At 43.4% G+C, this 22,560-nt stretch overlaps 1 protein-coding gene across 4 annotated transcripts in view; it reads left to right on the top strand.

The window, feature by feature from the left end:
* The window catches only part of zbtb7a (zinc finger and BTB domain containing 7a), a 30,516-nt gene extending 8,161 nt beyond the window's left edge, over positions 1–22,355 (top strand). For all 4 annotated transcript variants that reach the window (XM_021603813.3, XM_090235538.1, XM_090235540.1 and 1 more), the window contains exons 2-4: positions 5,643–6,179; positions 6,855–7,765; positions 15,273–22,355. In XM_021603813.3, the coding sequence (XP_021459488.3) occupies positions 5,643–6,179; positions 6,855–7,765; positions 15,273–15,681 (1,857 nt within the window). In that variant the 3' untranslated portion in view covers positions 15,682–22,355. The remainder of the gene's footprint in view (positions 1–5,642; positions 6,180–6,854; positions 7,766–15,272) is intronic.
* The last annotated feature ends 205 nt before the right edge of the window (positions 22,356–22,560 follow it).

Here is a 22,560-nt window from a genome sequence, read left to right as displayed (position 1 = left end):
ACTATCAGCATGACGCAACAGGAACCGGGATTCGTCGGACCAGGCAATGTTTTTCCGCTCCTCAATTGTCCAGTGTTGGTGATCGTGTGCCCACTGGAGCCGCTTCTTCTTGTTTTTAGCTTAAAGGAGTGGAACCCGGTGTGGTCGTCTGCTGCAACAGCCCATCCATAACAAGGCGTTCCAACATGCTGTTCTGCACACCACTGTTGTACTGCTCCGTTATTTGCCTGTTTGTGGCCCACCCTTTAGCTTCCGCTATTCTTGACATTCTCCTTTGACCTCTCATAAAGGAGCTGTTTTCGCCCACAGGCTGCTGCTGACTGATGTTTACATCATTCTCTGTAAACCTTAGATGTGTCGTGTGTGAAAGTCCCAGGAGGCCGGACATTTCTGAGACACTGGATCCGACGCGCCTGGCACTGATGATCATACCACGCTCAGTCACTTAGAATGGGCAAAACGCGCGACCTAACTTTCAATTGAACAGTAACTGAATTCCTCCATTTCTGCCTGCTCTATATAGCAAGCCATGGCCACTTGACTCACTGTAGGAGAAAAACATTTTCTTAAACAGGGTGGTGTACCTAATAAACTGGCCATGTCACACGAGTTGACTGACAGGTCTGTTTTAAGGATTTGAATCTTTGTCAACAGTGTTGGAGTGGAGTTAATAGCAGAGTAAGGGCAGTTATGTTCGTAGTACCCAGAATTGACTTCTCAGAGAGCGTTACCTAAGTATGACCTGTGGTTAGTGCTGACACAGTGCCAGAGTTCTAGGTGTGGAGAGAGGTGGAGCTTTGTGAGGAGGTGTGGGAAAGAGCCGGGGAGAGGAGAGGCAGCCAGGTTGAACAGGTCTAGTGTACATACCAAGAGGCTTGATCTGAAGGAATGTCATTTGAATGCTTCTAGAGAATAAACCCCCTGGCTTCACCCCCTGCTGGGTCTCCCTGGCAGATGGAGAATGGAGGGGCTGGCTTTTTTGTGTGTGTGTAAATAGACAAATCAGGAAGGGCTTGCGTTGCTGAGCCCCCCCCCCCCTCCCCCGCGCAGGCAAGCTGCAGTCTATAATTTTAATCCCCCCTGCACACGTGAGCGAGGGGACAGCCTTTCCTGAAACTTGGCACACAGTACAGGGTGGGGTAACCGGCTCAGACTGGATTGACAACCTCCCTTTTTAATAGCGATCCCTTGCAGCTTGTGCGTGTCATCCTCCAGTGGGGTTTTTCCACGGGGTCTGTAACCGGCAGCCTCCCCCTACCCTAACTGACAGAGCGATGCACACGCTGCTGCACAGAGCCCCGCCTCTGCTCCTCCTCCCAGCATGCACTCTGATCCTCCCTTAAACTGCCCTTCACTCTCTCTCATGGTAATAGGTTCAGCAGTGGGCCAATATATCCAGCGTTCCAGCTAATTCAACACTGAAGGATGTATGCCATAGCTATAGTTTCTATTAGATTGGTCTGTAAATACAATGTCTGCCAATAGCTGATCGTCAGTGAAATCATGGTAAAGTGACAGACATGACAAGAGGTAAACTGATTATGCACGTCCCAATTTCGAAATGGCATTCTACTATTACAACTTTCAAGAGTAAGTTGAAAGCCGGACTGAGTTCATAAAAAACTGTGTGTCACACTGTGAAGAACTTTGGGTTCTTCACAGTAACCAGCCCATAGTAACTCTGACGTGATTTAATAGTTATTTGATCTTTAGTATCAGAGTGAGCAGAGTCAAAACCGGTCCATTACTTGCAATGACAAGCCACGTTATTGTGATATTAGTGAGCAATGTTTCAACACATGAGTATTTCCATCTATAAGGACCAAGGACTAATGAGCACTGACGGGAAGTTCATTAAAGCATATCTAATTGGGTGTCAAATGAAAGCTGAGTCTATATTTTTGAGAAATGAAGCCATAGTTGAAGTTGGAAGTTTACAAACACTTTAGCCAAATACATTTAAAATCTGTTTTTCACAATTCCTGACATTTAATCCTAGTAAAAATTGTCTTAGGTCAGTTAGGATCACCACTTTATTTTAAGAATGTGAAATGTCAGAATAATAGTAGAGAGAATTATTTATTTCAGCTTTTATTTATTTCATCACATTCCCAGTTGGTCAGAAGTACACTTAATTCGTATTTGGTAGCATTGCCTTTAAATTGTTTAACTTGAGTCAAATGTCCAATACCTTGACATTGTTTTCCTTAAGCAATTTTGCCACAACTTTGGAAGTATGCTTGGTGTCATTGTCCATTTGGAAGACCCATTTGCAACCAAGCTTTAACTTCCTGACTGATGTCTTGAGATGTTGCTTCAATATATCCACATCATTTTCTTTCCTCATGACATCTATTTAGTGAAGTGCACCAGTCCCTCCTGCAGCAAAGCACCCCCACAACATGAGGCTGCCACCCCCGTGCTTCACGGTTGGGATGGTGTTCTTCGGCTTGCAAGCCTCCCCCTTTTTCCTCCAGACATAACAATGGTCAATATGGCCAAACAGTTATATTTTGTTTCATCAGACCAGAGGACATTTCTCCAAAAAGTACAGACTTTGTCCCCATGTGCAGTTGCAAACAATAGTCTGGCTTTTTTAATGGCGGTTTTGGAGCAGTGGCGTCTTCCTTGCTGAGCGGCCTTTCAGGTTACGTCGACATAGGACTCGTTTTTCTGTAGATATAGATACTTTTGTACCTGTTTCCTTGTGAAGACATGGTCCTTTGCTGTTGTTCTGGGATTGATTTGCACTTTTCGCATCAAAGTGCGTTCATCTCTAGAAGACAGAAAGTGTCTCCTTCCTGAGCCGTATGATGGCTGTGTGGTCCCATGGTGTTTATACTTGCGTACTATTGTTTGTACAGATGAAGGTGGTCACTTCAGGCGTTTGGAAATTGCTCCCAAGGATGAACCAGACTTTTGGAGGTCTTCAATTTTTGTCTGACTTCTTTTGATTTTCCCAAGATGTCAAGCAAAGAGGCACTGCATTTTGAGGTAGGCTTTGAAATACATCCATAGGTACACCTCCAATTGACTCAAATTATGTCAATTAGCCTATCAGAAGCTTCTGAAGCCATGACTTTCTGTGGCCATCATTTCTGAAGCCATCATTTTCTGGAATTTTCCAAGCTGTTTAAAGGCACAGGAAACGTCTGACCAACTAGAATTGTGATACAGTGAAATATAAGTGAAATAATCTGTCTGTAAACAATTGTTGGAGAAATTACTTGTGTCATGCACAAAGTAGATGTCCTAACCAACTTGCCAAAACTATAGTTTGTTAACAAGAAATTTGTGGAGTGTTTGAAAAACTCAAGTGTATGTAATCTTCTGACTTCAACTGTACATTAAAACACAATGTTGACGAAAAGACCCCTGCCAACGAATATCAACACTTACTGTATATTTTGTTTTGGAGAAATCATTTACCTTAAAAAAACATTGCCTTGTCTTGTAATTCCGTTTCCGCAAACCTACATATCTTTAAGATATTTTGTAATTTCTCTCCCTCATGAGGGAGGACAATGAAAGTTCACAGAAGTAACAAGGACAGGTAGACCTACCAATTGTTTTTCACTAATAATAAATCAGTAACGGAATTACTATAATTGAATTGGCTACAATGGGAAATCATAGTTGCCAAAAACCACAGTTGGTTCACCTGCTACTGTCCTCCCTTCCACTGGCATACTGTTATGTTCAGCTCATAACTGTTTTCTTTCTGTCATCTGATGGTCAAAGCAGGACTGTGAAAACAGTCTGGACAACCTCTCTCTGCCTCTTCTCTCTCCAGTTAATGTCACCTCTCCCAGCTCTTACTGACAGGTACCATTACAGCTACCACCTACCCTCTTTCCATTTACCGTAACAAGCATCCTCAACCACTGATCACCGACTGATCGACTGATCGACTGATCCCGGACGTCCATGGACGTTGAAAAGTAGTTTGGTCCGCTCTGGCCGGACCAAATCTGAACCTACCAATACAGAGAACAGTACAGAAAAGTAGAGTACACAAGCAAAGTGAAATGGTCAGAGGAAAGTCAACTGTGTGTGAGGGTGATCAGGCGTGTAGTCATTCCACCCATTCTGTTGCAAAATATTTCTTAAATGGAAGCAAATGAAACGGGGAGGAACCTACAAGAATTTATCCAATAGAAACGGAACGCTTTGTAACGGTTTGGGCTAATGATTACACCCTAGATCAGCTAGATGCAGGTGAGAGTGTGCAAGGTGGTATTGAATGGGTCACTGTCTTTCACCTTGATTACTCTAATTTGTCTCTTGACCTGTGCACTTACGTTGTAAACTTTAATTCATAGCCTAGGTTGTAGCAACCTCATGGGTATTGGGCAAATTAGAGTTTCATGTAGTAGCCTAAACCTATCAATGTTACATTGAACTGGTGAATGGAATATGAATGACAGTCATCCAATATGCTGTAATAGAAATCATCCTACCTAATTCTGAATGGCACTAACCAACACTGTACAGTAGTATACAGTTGAGTAGAACACATGAGTACAGTATTATGTAGTGTACTGAACATATTTACTGTACTTTACTGTGAAACATAGATATCTATGACTGGTTCAGATTTAGTGTGGTCTTATTTCGGGGAGGAGCTCGTTAGAATAACAACCAAATGTGGTCTTATTTCGGGGAGGAGCTCGTTAGAATAACAACCAAATGTGGTCTTATTTCGGGGAGGAGCTCGTTAGAATAACAACCAAATGTGGTCTTATTTCGGGGAGGAGCTCGTTAGAATAACAACCAAATGTGGTCTTATTTCGGGGAGGAGCTCGTTAGAATAACAACCAAATGTGGTCTTATTTCGGGGAGGAGCTCGTTAGAATAACAACCAAATGTGGTCTTATTTCGGGGAGGAGCTCGTTAGAATAACAACCAAATAGGCAAAAGAAGGATATTGCATATTCCCTATTTTTTGTGTACCTATTCTGGATACATCACAATGAAGATAATTATATTCATATCCAGAATGATGCATTTCTGTATAGTACAGATCAGGGACCATGATCTAATTCTGTTACTGTAATTCCATTAACGGTTGTAAATCCACTGCACTTACTGTAGTTTAATAACCAAAATATACTTTTTTTTTACTCAACATGTCATAGCTGACACCCCATTCTTTCTGCAGGCATTTTTTAATCTTAATTCGGAGCAGATATTTAAAGAGTTTTTGGAAAACGTAGTCTCATAAAAAGGGGGATTTTACCATAATTCAATTCTGCCAATAAATATGTTTTTGTGAAATGTTCTGTGTGCATTGTTCAAAGTAGTCCTTGCGCATAGAGTTTTACGGTTTGTTTAACTTTTTAAAGTATAAAATTGGAGTCAAGACTAATTCCGTTACTGTGAAATTGCCCACATGCAACTCTTGCCAATGTTATTTTCATGTGTTGTCTCCGGTGTGATGGCTGAAGCCTGTCGGAGCACATTGAAATTACTGTAATTTCAAAATAACCCCCAGCCCTTACCCTGAGGCACCTAGCCTACCGTGCATTGCTACTGTAATACTGTGCCTACCCAATCCCAAGGAGTATTGCCTAGGAATTGAACTGGGCATATGTGTGTCTTAAAGACTGAGAACTGATCCTCTCCATCTCTTCCTCCCTCAGACAGGCAGACGGACAGACGGCAGGACGGACACGCGGGCGGCGGCTGTGATTGGCGGCTCGGCGGCAGGCTGGTGGAAGATGTCGTCGGGAGCCGGTGGGAGGGGTGGGCGGCGGCTCAGGGGTGGGGGGGGAGGGGAAGCGGCAGAGGAAGGCCCAGTGGGCATCCCCTTCCCCGAGCACAGCGCAGACATTCTGGGCAGTCTGAACAAGCAGCGCCTCAGCGGCCTTCTGTGCGACGTGCTCCTGATCACCCAGGAGAGGGAATTCACTGCCCACCGTTCGGTCCTGGCCTCCTGCAGCTCCTACTTCCACAAGTTGTTCACCTCGGGCCCGACCGCCAGCCAGCAGAACGTCTACACCATAGACTTTGTGGCGGCCGAGGCCCTAGGCGCCCTGCTGGACTTTGCCTATACAGCCACGCTAACGATCAGTCACAGCTCCGTGGGAGACATCCTGGCTGCCGCCCGCCTGCTGGAGATCCCGCCCGTCCAGGAAGTCTGCACTCACCTGCTGGACACCAAAGTGCTCTCCCCGCCGGTAGGCTGGTCATCATGACAACACTATCTTAACATTCCGTCAACAGTCTCTGTCCTATCCTTACATCCCATCACCTTTACTAGTATGTCCTGCGGGTAGATCTGCATCGAAATATAGTCACTTAACAAACAATTTTATCGTACCGTACAGTTAAAATACATGTATTCAGTACGACCTATGTGGAAATCAGTCAAACCTCTCTTGTTTTGAGTTATAACTATTGTGTTGTAAATGCCATGCTTGATTTCCATCCAACTGCGCCGCCACAGACCACTTACCACACAACCTCTGTCATCGCGTCACTCTACCAAACAAACACTCCATCATCAGTCTTTGGCCATCACATAGTCAGCACGCTTACATCATGCTCTTCATTAATCTCTCTCTCTCTCTCACACTGCCAAACACACATCCACACCCTGGGGTCACAATAACACTAAACTTTTAACACTTACCCGTGCTGGGCCAACACCAGTCTCTGAGTCTCAGGACAGTGTGCTCTTTCACAAGCTGCATTACATAGACAAAGCATATTGCAGTTACATACTACGCTTCAAAATGTAGAATAGAAGTGGCGTGGTCCTATTCATGGTAATGTGTCTTTCTGTTTTGTGTGTGTCTGAGTATGATTGTGAGTGTGTGAGAGTTATGAAATCCTGTTTTGTTTTTTCATAGGCGGGCATTGAGCGAGGAGAGGAGGATGATGATGATGAGGGGGATGGTGGGAAGGGTGGAGGAGGATGGGGGCAGCAGGGGAATCGACTGCGGGCCCGGGAGTATCTAGAATACTTCCAGAGAGGGGCCCACTGGAGCAGCAGCTGCAGCACGCCAGAGCTCAGGGACATGCCCACACACCTGCACTTTAACCATGGCAATGGGTCCCACAGCAACGGGGTCCCCGGGGGCCCCAGCGAGTTCTGCTCTCCCCTGGACCTTGCCCAGGCCCCCACACAGGACCCAGATGATGAGGAGGATGACGAGGAGGACGAAGTAAAGGTGGAGCACTCTGAGAACCGCAGGGACATGCTGACCTGGGCCAGGGGGAATGGAGGGGGGCCAGGGGCCTCTTTCTACGCCCCTGCCCAGAACGGCCATTTCTTCCTCCCCACGAAGCCCAAACTGGAGCCGGAGGAGGAAGAGGAGGAAGATGGCATGCGGGATGGGGAGAGAGGCTCGGCCAGCGCACTCCTGCAGCAGATGATGGACTCCATCGAGAGGCAGAAGGAGCGGGCCGCGGCCGGTGAGGAGCTGGGGGAGGGGGAGGACCCGGACGTGGAGTTTTACTTGAATTACTTTAACAGCACACAGGATGAAAACGCCGCCGTCTCACAGGGACTGCTGCCCCTCTGGGCGACACGGGGAGGCTCCAGCCAAGATAGAGGGGGAGGAGAGAGGGGAGGAAGAGGAGGAGGAGGAGAAGAGAGAGGAGGGGGTGGAGGGGAGAGGAAGATGCGCTCCAAGGCCTTCCAGAAGTGCCCAATCTGCTCCAAAGTCATCCAGGGTGCAGGCAAGCTACCCCGCCACATCCGCACGCACACGGGAGAGAAGCCCTACGAGTGCGCCATCTGCAAAGTGCGCTTCACCAGGTACGCCCCAATTAATGCACTGACCACCCATGTCACACCTACTCATGGTCAGGAAGAGGGCTGGAGGAAAAACAAGACCACTGTTGTCCCACAGCCAAGGACACTCCTGCTTAGCAATAGTTACTTTAGCCAAATGTTTGCTAGATGTCAAATAATTACTTCACTATCCTGAAAACAAAGTGAGAAACATTGTTGATAGCATAGGAAACAAATGATCTCCTAGATGTCCCTCCCCCACCCCATGTAATAATATGGATCATTTTGCCAAGACCTTTCTGGAAAACTTTAGTCAGAGATGAACATATTTCTTCTAGTGAATGGGGACAGAGTGTCATAAAGATGTGTTTTATGGAGACGGGGCTCATGGCAAAGTCCTGGAATGTTAACGGGGGGGGGGGGGGGGGGGGGGGGTGGTATAACAGGCTATTGAGGAGGAGGCTGCTATAAAATGTTTGTTCTGATACAGGCAGTGAGGTTAAAAGCAGAGTGGTGCCCTATCTGTGCCAATGCCGTAATTTGTTTTGAACTTACTGATCCCTGAGTTTGTTGATTATTGCCCACGGCAGAACCGGCCTTCTCTCTCTCCCAGTCCCTAGCCAGTTAATGAAATCTGCCCCTGCTCAGACAGCCCAGCTGGCTACAGGCCAGTGTGTACTACAATTAGTGGTTTCCCTGTATGATAATATTTTTTTTTTAGGGGGTAGATCATTATTATTATTTTTTTAGGGGGTAGATCAGCTTTAATATTGCAAATGGATTGTAGCTTCCATCACTGTAACTGTCTGCATCATTTCCAGTCCCCCATATACAGTGCCTTGCGAAAGTATTCGGCCCCCTTGAACTTTGCGACCTTTTGCCACATTTCAGGCTTCAAACATAAAGATATAAAACTGTATTTATTTGTGAAGAATCAACAACAAGTGGGACACAATCATGAAGTGGAACGACATTTATTGGATATTTCAAACTTTTTTAACAAATCAAAAACTGAAAAATTGGGCGTGCAAAATTATTCAGCCCCTTTACTTTCAGTGCAGCAAACTCTCTCCAGAAGTTCAGTGAGGATCTCTGAATGATCCAATGTTGACCTAAATGACTAATGATGATAAATACAATCCACCTGTGTGTAATCAAGTCTCCGTATAAATGCACCTGCACTGTGATAGTCTCAGAGGTCCGTTAAAAGCGCAGAGAGCATCATGAAGAACAAGGAACAGACCAGGCAGGTCCGAGATACTGTTGTGAACAAGTTTAAAGCCGGATTTGGATACAAAAAGATTTCCCAAGCTTTAAACATCCCAAGGAGCACTGTGCAAGCGATAATATTGAAATGGAAGGAGTATCAGACCACTGCAAATCTACCAAGACCTGGCCGTCCCTCTAAACTTTCAGCTCATACAAGGAGAAGACTGATCAGAGATGCAGCCAAGAGGCCCATGATCACTCTGGATGAACTGCAGAGATCTACAGCTGAGGTGGGAGACTCTGTCCATAGTACAACAATCAGTCGTATATTGCACAAATCTGGCCTTTATGGAAGAGTGGCAAGAAGAAAGCCATTTCTTAAAGATATCCATAAAAAGTGTTGTTTAAAGTTTGCCACAAGCCACCTGGGAGACACACCAAACATGTGGAAGAAGGTGCTCTGGTCAGATGAAACCAAAATGGAAATTTTTGGCAACAATGCAAAACGTTATGTTTGGCGTAAAAGCAACACAGCTCATCACCCTGAACACACCATCCCCACAGTCAAACATGGTGGTGGTAGCATCATGGTTTGGGCCTGCTTTTCTTCAGCAGGGACAGGGAAGATGGTTAAAATTGATGGGAAGATGGATGGAGCCAAATACAGGACCATTCTGGAAGAAAACCTGATAGAGTCTGCAAAAGACCTGAGACTGGGACGGAGATTTGTCTTCCAACAAGACAATGATGCGAAACATAAAGCAAAATCTACAATGGAATGGTTCAAAAATAAACATATCCAGGTGTTAGAATGGCCAAGTCAAAGTCCAGACCTGAATCCAATCGAGAATCTGTGGAAAGAACTGAAAACTGCTGTTCACAAATGCTCTCCATCCAACCTCACTGAGCTCGAGCTGTTTTGCAAGGAGGAATGGGAAAAAATTTCAGTCTCTCGATGTGCAAAACTGATAGAGACATACCCCAAGCGACTTACAGCTGTAATCGCAGCAAAAGGTGGCGCTACAAAGTATTAACTTAAGGGGGCTGAATAATTTTGCACGCCCAATTTTTCAGTTTTTGATTTGTTAAAAAAGTTTGAAATATCCAATAAATGTCGTTCCACTTCATGATTGTGTCCCACTTGTTGTTGATTCTTCACAAATAAATACAGTTTTATATCTTTATGTTTGAAGCCTGAAATGTGGCAAAAGGTCGCAAAGTTCAAGGGGGCCGAATACTTTCGCAAGGCACTGTGTATATATATATATATAAATAAATATATACAGTACCAATCAAAAACTGACACACCTACTCATTTATTTGTACTATTTTCTGCATTGTAGAATAATAGTGAAGACACCAAACATATGAAATAACATATATGGAATCATGTAGTAACCAAAAAAAGTGTTAAACAAATCAAAATATATTTTCTATGAGATTCTTAAAAGTAACCACCCTTTGCCTTGATGACAGCTTTGCACACACTTGGCATTCTCTCAACCAGATTCATGAGACAGTCACCTGGAATACATTTCAATTAAAGGGTGTGCCTTGTTAATTTGTGGAATTTCTTTCCTTGTTAATGTGTTTTAGCCAATCAGTTGTTTTGTGACAAGGCAGGGGTGGTATACAGAAGATAGCCCTATTTGGTAAAAGATAAAGTCAATATTATGGCAAGAACAGCTCAAATAATCAGACAGATGACAGTCCATAATTACTTTAAGACACAGTCAGTCAATATGGAACATTTCAACAACTTTGAAAGTTTCTTCTAGTGCAGTCGCAAAAACCCTCAAGTGCTGTGATGAAACTGCCTCTCATGAGGACTGCCACAGGAAAGGAAGTCCCAGAGTTACCTCTGCTGCAGAGGATAAGTTCATTAGAGTTACCAGCCTTAGAAATTGCAGCCCAAATAAATGCTTCACAGAGTTCAAGTAACAGACACATCTCAACATCAACTGTTCAGAGGAGACTGCATGAATCAAGCCTTCATGGTCGAATTGCTGCAAAGAAACCACTACTAAAGGACACCAATAATAAGAAGAGACTTGCTTGGGCCAAGAAACACGAGAAATAGACTTTAGACCTGTGGAAATGTATCCTTCGGTCAGATTTCCAAATTTGATATTTTTGATTCCAACCGCCATGTCTTTGTGAGACGTAGAGTAGGTGAATGGATAATAACCGCATGTGTGGTTCCCACCATGAAGCATGGAGGAGGAGGTGTGATGGTGTGGGGGTGCTTTGCTGTTAACACCGTCTGTGATTCATTTAGAATTCAATGCACACTTAACCAGCATGGCTACCACAGCATTCAGCAGCAATACACCATCCCATCTGGTTTGTGCTTAGTGGGACTATCATTTGTTTTTCAACAGGACAATGACCCAAAACACACCTCCAGGCTATCTAAGGGCTATTTGACCAAGAAGGAGAGTGATGGAGTGCTGCATCAGATGACTTTGCCTCAACAATCACCCGACCTCAACCCAATTGAGATGGTTTGGGATGAGTTGGACCGCAGAGTGAAGGAAAAGCAGCCAACAAGTGCTCAGCATATGTGGGAACTCCTTCAAGACTGTTGGAAAAGCATTCCAGGTGAAGCTGGTTGAAAGAATGCCAAGAGTGTTCAAAGCTGTCATCAAGGCAAAGGGTGGCTACTTTGAAGAACCTCAAATATATTTTGATTTAAAGCTTTTTTGGTTACTACATGATTCCATATATGTTATTTCATAGTTTTGATATCTTCACTATTATTGTACAATATAGAAAATAGTACAAATATATTAAACCCTGGAATGAGTAGGTGTGTCCAAACTTTTGACTCGTACTGTATGTACAGTTGAAGTCGAAAGTTTACATACACCTTAGCCAAATACATTTAAACTCAGTTTTTCACAATTCCTGACATTCAACCCTAGTAAATATTGCCCGTCTTAGGTCAGTTAGGATTACCACTTTATTTTGAGAATGTGAAATGTCAGAATAATAGTAGAGAGAATTATTTATTTCAGCTTTTATTTCTTTCATCACATTCCCAGTGAGTCAGAAGTTTACATAGACTCAATTAGTATTTGGTAACCTTGCCTTTCAATTGTTTAACTTGGGTCAAACGTTTTGGGTAGCCTTCCACTAGCTTCCCACAATAAGTTGAGTGAATGTTGGCCCATTCCTCCTGACAGAGCTGGTGTAACTGAGTCAGGTTTGTAGGCCTCCCTGCTTGCACACGCTTTTTCAGTTCTACCCACACATTGTCTATGGGATTGAGGCAAGGGCTTTGTGATGGCCACTCCAATACCTTGACTTTGTGCTTCACGGTTGGGATGGTGTTCTTCGGCTTGCAAGCCTCCCCCTTTTCCCCTCCAAACATAACAATGGTCATCGTGGTCCAACAGTTCAAAAAAATAATAATCAGACCAGAGGACATTTCTCCAAAAAGTACAGACTTTGTCCTCATGTGTAGTTGCAAACCGTAGTCTGGCTTTTTTTATGGCGGTTTTGGAGCAGTGGCTTCTTCCTTGCTGAGCGCCTTTCAGGTTATGTTGATATAGGACTCTTTTTACTGTGGATATAGATACTTTTGTACCTGTTTCCTCCAGCATCTTCACAAGGTCCTTTGCTGTTGTTCTGGTATTGATTTGCACTTTTCGCACCAAAGTACGTTCATCTCTAGGAGACAGAAGGTGTCTCCTTCCTGAGCGGTTTGACGGCTGTGTGGTCCCATGGTGTTTATACTTGTGTACTATTGTTTGTACAGATGAACGTGGTACCTTCAGGCATTTGGAAATTGCTCTCAAGGATGAACCACACTTGTGGAGGTCTTCAATTTTTTTTTTCAGAGGTGTGATTTCTTTTGATTTCCCCATGATGTCAAGCAAAGAGGCACTGAGTTTGAAGATAGGCCTCGATATACATCCACAGGTACACCTCCAATTGACTCAAATTATGTCAATTCGCCTATCAGAAGCTTCTAATGACATCATTTTCTGAAATTTTCCAAGCTGTTTAGAGGCACAGTCAACTCAGTGTATGTAAACTTCTGACCCACTGGAATTGTGATAAAGTGAAATAATCTGTCTGTAAACAATTGTTGGAGAATTACTTGTGTCATGCACAAAGTAGATGTCCTAACTGACTTGCCAAAACTATAGTTTGTTTACAAGACATTTGTGGAGTGTTTGAAAAACGAGTTTTAATGACTCCAACCTAAGTGTATGTAAACTTCTGACCTCAACTGTATATCATTTGTTTTTGTAAATATATGTTCCTCTATTATTTTCCCCTAACCCTTTCACCCCTCCCCTAATTTGAGTTAACTAATTGACAACACTTAGGCTTCTACTTCCAGTTTATACATACTGTATAATCTTTTTTTCTTTAGTTATTTTTTGTTTGTTTTTATTCCCATCCTTTTGTGAAACAGCACAGTTAAAAATATATGGCAAATATAAATCAAACTGGATGGTCTTCAGAGATAGAGGGGAGGGGTTGAGGGTAGTTTTCCCATATTTAAGAGCACCATCTCTTCCTTGAAACCATCCCCTTAATTAATTAATCAAGGGACTTGCATTGGAAATAGATGCACACTGGATATACCCAGGACCCTTTGCGCAGGCGGGCGGGTGGGCGTGCCTGATCTAAATGTGGCGTCTAAATTCAGCCGGTCGGCAGTGCACTGAGAAGGGAAGGTGGTATTGTAATCTTAATCCTGTTTGATCAGGGCTAAGAGTGTGCTGCTCTCGCACTAATAAATCACTCCTCCTGCCCTTTAAATAATTCACCTCTGTCATTGTGCTACTTTGTGTCACTGTGTGTGTAGAGGTGGGGTGTGTGGTGTGTAGTTTAAGGTCAGTGAGTGTATCTGCCTATACGTGCTTCGTTCACCAGCATTTTTAATTTATTGGATTTCCACTTTCCAGGTATTAGTGTGTGAAGGTATCTGCTCCAGAAATAGATTTCCCGTGAACCCAGCCACACTGAACGTTGAGCTCTGGGCCGGGTCTCTACGTGTGCTTTGAGAAATGTTGTAGATAAAGATGTGAAGTTTATGGTCTATCCTCAGATGACCTGGCTGCCATGACAGAGTAAACAACCTGGAATGAATGAATGACTGAATGAATAAATACAAAAATCTGTATCAATCTCGCCATTTGGCAACCCACCCTTTAGGGGATTAATTGACACAGACAAACATTACATTAATCCAGTCATATTTCACAATGATAATTCTTCCGGTGTTCTGTGCAGTGCACTCTGCATAAAGAATGAAAAAGAAACAATAATTAACATTTTTATTTAACCTTTATTTAACTAAGAAATTCAGTTAAGAACAAATTCTTATTTTACAATGACGGCCTACCCCGGCCAAACCCTCCCCTATGGAAGTCCCTATGGGACTCGCGATCACGGCCGGTTGTGATACAGCCCGGGATCGAACCAGGGTCTGTAGTGGCGCCTCTAGCACTGAAATGGAGTGCCTTAGACCGCTGTGCCACTCGGGAGCCCAATGCATATCAGTAGATAAGGTTATCCAAGCGATAATATCCTTAGTGCATTATAAAGTACAAAATAAATACCTTGGAGTGGTCCATCAGCTGTTATAGTGAAGGAGATAGACACAGGCAGACAAACTGCCTCCATAGGCACGTTCACCCAAGGCCAGGGATCATCAACTAGATTTAGCAGCGGGCAAATTTGTTATTGAGCGGAGGGTCAGGGGGCCGGGAAACATAATGGCAAGTCCTTTGTAGACTGCAAATTGACCGCAAGAAGCCCAAACAGATATAATATTTGACTAAAACATAATCATTTCAAACCTTGCTTACATTTATATGCGATCGCATAGATTCTCTTTGGAATACTTTGGAAAGATTTCCAAAAATGAAAATCACTTGGAGCTGATTTGCTGTTGTTTTTACAGTCTTATGTCCAACAATAAACAAAGTTTCAAAAATGGACTCAGAAATAAATAAATCACCCGTGGGCCGCCACCCTGCCCACGCCAAACACCTTACTTTAAGATCACACGTTCCTCAATATAACCAGGTGTACTGTGTCATATATTGCAAAGATAAATAGCTACGTTTTGGAACATTTTATACTTTTTATCAATGTCAACACAGACATGGTTCAAATGGTTGTTTTTCTAAAATATAATAGACAGAAATGGCTATGAAAATGTGTATAAGATTGTGATTCCTATTGTTTGGTTAATAGTAGTAGTTTACTTAGTACTTTAACCTTGTTGCTATCAGAGTTCCTACTGTACTAATCAATTCTCTGTTGTCTTGGACTGAGCCTCTGTGTTCTTCCTCCGCAGGCAGGACAAGCTCAAGGTTCACATGCGTAAGCATACGGGAGAGAAGCCTTACCTGTGTACGCAGTGTGGTGCTGCGTTCGCCCACAACTACGACCTGAAGAACCACATGCGCGTGCACACAGGCCTGCGGCCCTACCAGTGCTCCAGCTGCTTTAAGACTTTTGTGCGTTCAGACCACCTGCACCGCCACCTCAAGAAGGACGGCTGCAACGGTATCCCCTCCCGCCGGGGCCGCAAGCCTCGGGTACGGGACCCCGGGCTCCTGGAGGCCTCCATGGGGCTGGTGGGCCCCGGCCCTCGCAGTGGCAGGGAGAGACGGCGCATGGAGGCAGCCTCGGCAGAGGGGGCCTCCAGAGTCCATGCACACAGTCCCCAGCCCCAGGAGAGGCCAGAGGAGCCGGGGCACTGAGGCAGGGAGACAGGGAGGGACGCTGGACGCCATAGTTATACTTGGCCCCTGGAGGGGCCGCTGCCGAAACAAGAGGAGAAAAAAAACACGCTAAGGCAAAAATACAAAAAACACAACTAACTATTTCTCTATAAACCAAATCAGGGTGTCACAAATCTAATATTTTCAGTTTATTTTATTTCTTTGCTTTAGGAAACAGTAGACACAACAGACAAACATGAGTCAGTGTTCTGTTAAATAGCAAGGAACGCTTCAAATCACACACCCATGATGTCTCCTTTCTGGGTCATTCCTGTCTGATCTAGGTTTTTATACATTTGGCAAAAATGCTTTAAAAGCATAACAAAACAACAGAAAACCCTGAGCAAACTATGCAGTTAAAATAGGTTTTGAATTCAGAGCCAAGCGATGAGGTGTCCCACACCTACTAACTGCTGCAGGGGTGAACTGAGTGTAATCTCTCATATTCAGATGGAAAGCAACCAATCTTTTTCTATTCTTTTGCAGTTCTAAAATGTACAGTTACCATAGAAACAGTATTGTCAGAATATGGCAATATATGCAAGATTAACTTACCCACACCTCTGATGCAGCTTCCTTTTTTCTAAAGGCTTCAGAAAGAATCAGACAAGGGTTTGATTTAAGTGTTACTTACTCGATAAAATATATTTTAAAAATCTATGGTTCATCTTTTTTAAATGTCGAGTCGAATCCACGTTTGGGGGGCTCTTCCATTGCAGGGGTAGGGAACGCGAGGGGAGGAGGGGGTGTGTTTCTGAAGCACTACCATGGCCATGGTGCCGTTCGGCTTGACCACGTCGTTGACTCTTAGCCCTCACAACCCTGACATTTCATTTCTATTTTCTTTTTGATTTGTCTTTGTTATTGTTGTTTGTCCCTTTTTGAGTGACTGCTTTGGGTACTTGACACTTTATATTTGTATACATGCGTGTGTATATATATATAGATATACACATTAGGTGGTGATGATTTAATGCTGAGGTATATTAGCTTACCAATCGGGGTTTCCTTCGGCTTGACGTCAGATTTCTCACAGAGTGAAGCTTGTGGGTAAAAGAGAAAGGAAACTATATGAATGTTAGAATATATTGAATTTAGAAACCCATTGGTCCTAAACTTAACACTTGATTGAGATGTATATAGAGTTCCTGCCTGAAGGTAGAAGCGATACTATGTGGTTAACTTTGTGCAGTTCTGACAGGATCTGTCCTCTAACCAACAGCAGGTTGAAAGAGGAAAAGCAGGGATAGACCGAGATATATAAGTTTGCACAGCTTCACTAAAGAGATCCCACAGAGAGAGGTATATTTAAAGGAGGTTGTTGAGAAAAGGTGTGTATTAGTGCTTATTCCAATCTTTTTTGCCCTAGGGACCACGGAACCATGAGGCAACCTGTGTGATGAAGAGAGCAATAAATACCTGTCCAAGTTGGGAGGCCAAATAAGCACACAGCTGCAGGGTGAGGCAGGTTGAGGGGAGGGGGATTTCACAATGTCTGTTGCATTCCAAAATATAATCTCCCCGGCACAGCCACTTTTCCAGGCAGAACGGGTTCAAAAAAGACGTTTTCTCTCTCTCACTTTAGTTCTCCATAGCCCCAAAACCAGCCTGTGCAGTACATGGTATTATAGAGCCCTGGGCAGAGGAGGTCTGGTCGGTGTCTGACTGGACTGCTGCTAGGTGTTGGTGTGTGTGGCAGCCAGGGTCTTTTCTCTGACTCACTCACTAGACTTGGGCTGGGAGTGTCAGCAGCTCCTCCAGTTGTGGACACGTTGAAACATGCTCCCCAAACTGCCAGTGCACTAAAAGCCAGGCAGCCATTATAGTGGGTAAAAAACATGAGGGCAGCCACCAGAGATCTTGGGGTGTTGCTCCACAGCCTTATGACGTGTGTTTGGAAACGGCCACTGGTTCACATAGATCTGAACACGTTTGTCTTTGTGTTTTGAGTCGCTTGGCTTGTCAACTCTGTTTTTAACCATACTTGTACACTGGTTTTGGGGCAAAGGAGAGTGTGCCGTGCCGGTGACTGTAGATTGAATTCCCCTGCCATTGCTGCAATGCTGTGTCCTTAGTATCAGTCCTTTGCACCTTAATGGGAAAGAAGCAGGTTCTGAATGCACTTTGTTACTGAGAAAGGCACTTTTGTCAAAGAAACGGGTACTTTGAAACAAACTAAGGTGAATTAGCTTAATATCCCCATCGCAAGTGGTTCCGTTAAGCTTGTTCTCTGGTTTTGTTCAGTTTTTGACGACAAGCTGCCAAAAAAGAAAGATGTATGCGTGTTTCGGGTCTCTTAAGAGAAGTCAGGCGGGTTCAAAAAACGAACAATGTTTTGTGACCTTAAAAACATTTTTTTTTTAAAGACAAAATAACCCCATGTAACTGATTGCACTTGAAGTTAGGTTTGGTAAAACAAGCTCTAGTGAGTTGTCTATGTTCATGTCTTAATGCAGAGTGGGGGGTGGGGTGTGTGTGTGTGTGTGTGCATGGCTGGAGGGTCTCAGGGCAAGCCTGGATAAACAAACTCTATCTCCACCCATCTGTTCACCAGCTCCCTTCATAGCTCCACATATTATCACAGAGAAGATAACGCAGTCAGACACTCTCAGACCAACTGCACGGCAGTTCAATCATACACAGATAGACCCTTTTCCAAGTAGTGGCTAACTAACGGTGTGTGTGTGTGAGTATACTTGAAACTTCCACACACCCCCAACCATCTTTTCCATCGCTTTTCACTGCTTTGTATTCTGTTGAAATCCTTATTTCCCTGGGATGTTGACTCCTTCTCTTAGAAGAATGCAAATCAATAGTCTGTCAATATTTGATATACACAGATCAAGTAGAAGACAAGGAGGTAGATGAGAGGGGTTGATATGTATAGCCTGACAGCCAGGAGCTCAGGATATAGTCATGTATATGAATAGGTCTGATGAAAGAAGCCGTAGTCAGGTGATCTGTTAGGGGTTCTAAGTTATCACTCAAGTAAATGTAGCCATCAAAACGTATAATGTTCTTGGGCCTTAATATTGTGATTTCAAGTTGTATTCCTATTTTATTTCTTGGTTTTATTATTTTATTTCTTGGTTAAGCCAAAGTTACCCTGATTGTACATAGTACACTCTTATAGAGTTCTCCCTAAATTGCTATTCATGTCTTGTATATGATATAAAGGTATGAAAGTAATTCTAAACATGTCCAGAATGAGACCACCTCTGACCAAGCCACACACCAACAAAACCCACCCCCTCGATATGTATGCAGGAAATTGTGTAGAATCAGTTCACATTCTCTTTATTTCCGTGGACTAAAATCAATGGTGTAGATGGAATAGCTTCTCTTTTATGTCTTTATGTTGAATTCTACAGCTTCACTTTTTTTCTAATCAACTTTATGGCTGTTTTGTGTGTGGGTCGGGGTATAGGAATTGTTTTAGGGAGGGTATTTTCTGAGTTCGATTAAAAGGGGTGTTTTGGTCGGGGATATAAAGCCTGATAGCACTGGAAATAGTGTTTTAGCTGAGACAGCGAGAGTTTGCACTAAAGTCCTTGTCCTACTAAAGGAAGGAGGGCGTGAGACCTCAGCAAGGCCCTTGAGTTTCTGTGAGCACAGGGTGTTATACACTCAACGGTCCAACACAGACAGTCCATCCATTCCCCTAACCAACAAGACTTAATCATGTAGAGGTTCTTCTGAGAAGTCTACCAACAAAATACTTTGATAAGTCGTCACAACATGTTGGATGTATGGGATTTGAATACATCAAAACCTGAAGCTGCTCTGAAAGTTTTAGGATGGTACACACAGAGGAGACAAAACTGTTGTAACCCTCTGAGCGGTGTGTTTAAGGTCTAGATGTATTCAGGTGTCTTTCAGTTAGAGTGAGTGTCCCTGGGACTCTCTGGCCTTGTCTGAGGACTAAGCTTTGTTTAATGGGTCCAGTAGAAGTCTTGAGGCTGGGCCTCCGTCTAGCTCCCAGGTGGACATGGGTCATGGGCAAGAACGTGACTTAAAATGGAAGGAATGGAAGAACCTTTCTCTCCCTCATTCTAATTTTAGAGAGCCACACTCTCAATCCAACTCCCACTGTAGTGTTTGACCAAACTACTATGACTTACTTGAATGAATTGGTTATTGTGAGAAGTGTCCCTGTGAGAGAAACATACTACTGGGTGATGTAGTGGTGTAGCTCTCTCCTCCTTCGTGGTCCTATGCTCCCATTCCTGCTGAGACCTCCCAGCCTCCGCCCTAGACCACTGTTACTCCAACACGTTACGCTGAGATGTCTCACAACTCCTTAAAGAGAAGACGTATCGTTGGGGTTAATCCAAAATCCACCAGATGTTTTGTTCGTAATTCACTATGACACAAAATAAAATGTCTGAAAGCATTAAAAACGACACAAAACATTTGATAACAATGATAATTGTAATAATCATGGGACAGGAGTGGGTGGTGGTTGGAGGAGTGTGTTTTGTTAGTGGTGCTGCACACCTGAATGTCCAGGCTGGTGAAGCACAGCAAGTTGAGGATGACATATGTAGTATGGCATAATGCACAGCGTGGCACTGGCACTTACACAGCCATCCCTGGGGCCAGAGAGGCTGTTGGCTGGTTGGTTGGCCAGTTTAGGAGTTTCTCTACGTCAGTGGGCTACAATGGTTTGCACAACGTGGGAGGGTCAGGATTGGAGTGGGAAGGGACTGGACCAAATTGGTCAGCAGCGACGACATGGGAGAGACTAGATCAGGGTTGCGGTGCAATGGTTCAGGTTGCCCCATCTTGTTGTGTTTCACTGGGAATGATATGATGTAGCAAAATTGTGGAACTGGTGATGGGGAATGTTGATCTATTTTTCTGTGCTTCTAAGTTGAAAAACAACACTGAAATACATGGTGTTCCTGTTTCTGTTCAGTTTGTGGTTTGATTCAGAATTAACATCTCTTTCTTTGCCTTCCATGTACAATTGGCAAATTGTACCAATGTTTAAAGAAAATGGTTTTCAAAACAAGGAGTGCGGAACAGTTGGTTCCCCATTGCCATGTGACTGACCCCCCCCCCCCCCCCCCCCTTAACTATTGTTAATGTTGATTCAAAAGCTTGTCTGTGGGAGGGAGAGTGCTGAGAAGTGTGTGTTAATCAGGTTGAAATGTATAAAAGTAGCTGGGTATAAGAAGCACAGGGGGGGGGGGGGGGGGGTTTCTCTCTCCAGACCTTGGTGTCCACTTCTCTACTGACTGGCCTTTGATTACAGATCACAGGCCCTCAGCAGGGGAAGCTAGGAGGCAAAGGGGGAGAGAGAGAGAGACTTGTGGTTTGAAGTCACCAACCAATAGAGGATACATTCCATAACTTCATACTGTAATTTCCACTTTTGAGTCTTGGCGTGGGGAGACGGAGGGGGTGGAAGGAGAGGAACAGTCAGCGTTTTACAGCCGAGTGTTTCAATCTGTCCGTCCCCCCTTCTACCACCCCCAGTCTGACAGTGAGTTGGGCCTTTCCAGACCTGGCCATCCAACTGCCTGTCTGTCTCAGCTTCTGCTATTGTAACAAAGCACTTTGCAAAAGGCCATCCAGAATATTGTGTGCTGTTGTTTTTTTGGTTATTACTATTGTTATTATTCTTGTTTATATTTTTGTTCTCATTATGGATGATTATTTAAATGCAAAAACTTCATGAAAAAATGAAAACTTGAATATTTGGGTTTAGGTCCATTTGAGCTGCCGCCCCACAAGGCCATACATACACTTCTGGCACACACATCGTCTCAGCTGATAGATAGATACTCCGAGTGGAAGGGGAAAGGCAAGGTCTCCCTATCTCCACATACAATCTCAAATATATTTGGAAAACAAGTCATATAAAATCATTGGGAGAGTTGCATTGCACAGAAACTTCCATAACATAAGCTTTCTGAGAAGGCGAACTGTGCTGTACTACTTAATGTCAAACATGCAGATTTAAAGCTGTTTTATTTTGTATCCCTCACATCATTTACACGTAGTAGCCACATTAATGTATGCGGTGTCTATGCCCTACACTAGTGACCCTTGTGTAGCTAAAGTAAATTGCTGGATCTGGTATAAAATAGACACAACCAAATGATTATGCCATTTTTTGTCACCTTTGGATTTAAGGTTTTTTACAGAATCGATTAATTGATTGGCCTCGATAGATTTTTTTTTCTTTTTTTCTGTCAAATCAAAATTAGTTTCAGCAAAATATAGTATGTAGACATATAGCAGGTGTGAGGGAGAAGAGTTATTATCATTGTAGAATGATTTCTGACTGCAAAAATGACAATAATCATCCATACTAGTTTAGAACTCTGCTGCACATTTGTGGGAGGCAGAATATTTCCTGTCTGCCAGGCTTGGATGCTAAAAACCCTATCCTCTTCTTTGAAGTCATTTTCCTTAAACATTGGCTGTTAGTGTCTGTTGGAAGTTATGCGGGATAGGTGGTTTTGGAGATTTGCACTTTTGGCTACAAAAATAAATTGTGTTGTATATGAGACCACTAAATCCATACCATCTAAACCATATAATTTCATTTCGGTTTTTGTTCTGTTTTTCTTTTTTAATATATCCAAAAATGTCTGTTGTCCTGGTTTAAATAAATTTCTATTAAAAAAAAACAATGGTTGCGACTTTTTGTGTGCATGCTCGTGTTGGTTTGTTACTAAGAAAAGACAGCGAATGCATTCAGGTGCAAGTCTCTGGCTATTGTTACATCAAATGTCAGGAAAAGGGTTTCTTTTTTTATGCCCACACACTAAAAGCACATCAAGTAGCCTTCATAATTATCCATTTCTCATCAAATATGATCTAAACACACTTCAAAGTACTGTAATA

This window comes from Oncorhynchus mykiss, chromosome 5 (assembly GCF_057628025.1).
Source record: "Oncorhynchus mykiss isolate SJ-2025 chromosome 5, ASM5762802v1, whole genome shotgun sequence".
Lineage (NCBI taxonomy): Eukaryota > Metazoa > Chordata > Actinopteri > Salmoniformes > Salmonidae > Oncorhynchus > Oncorhynchus mykiss.
This window is presented reverse-complemented; position numbering and strand designations above follow the sequence as displayed.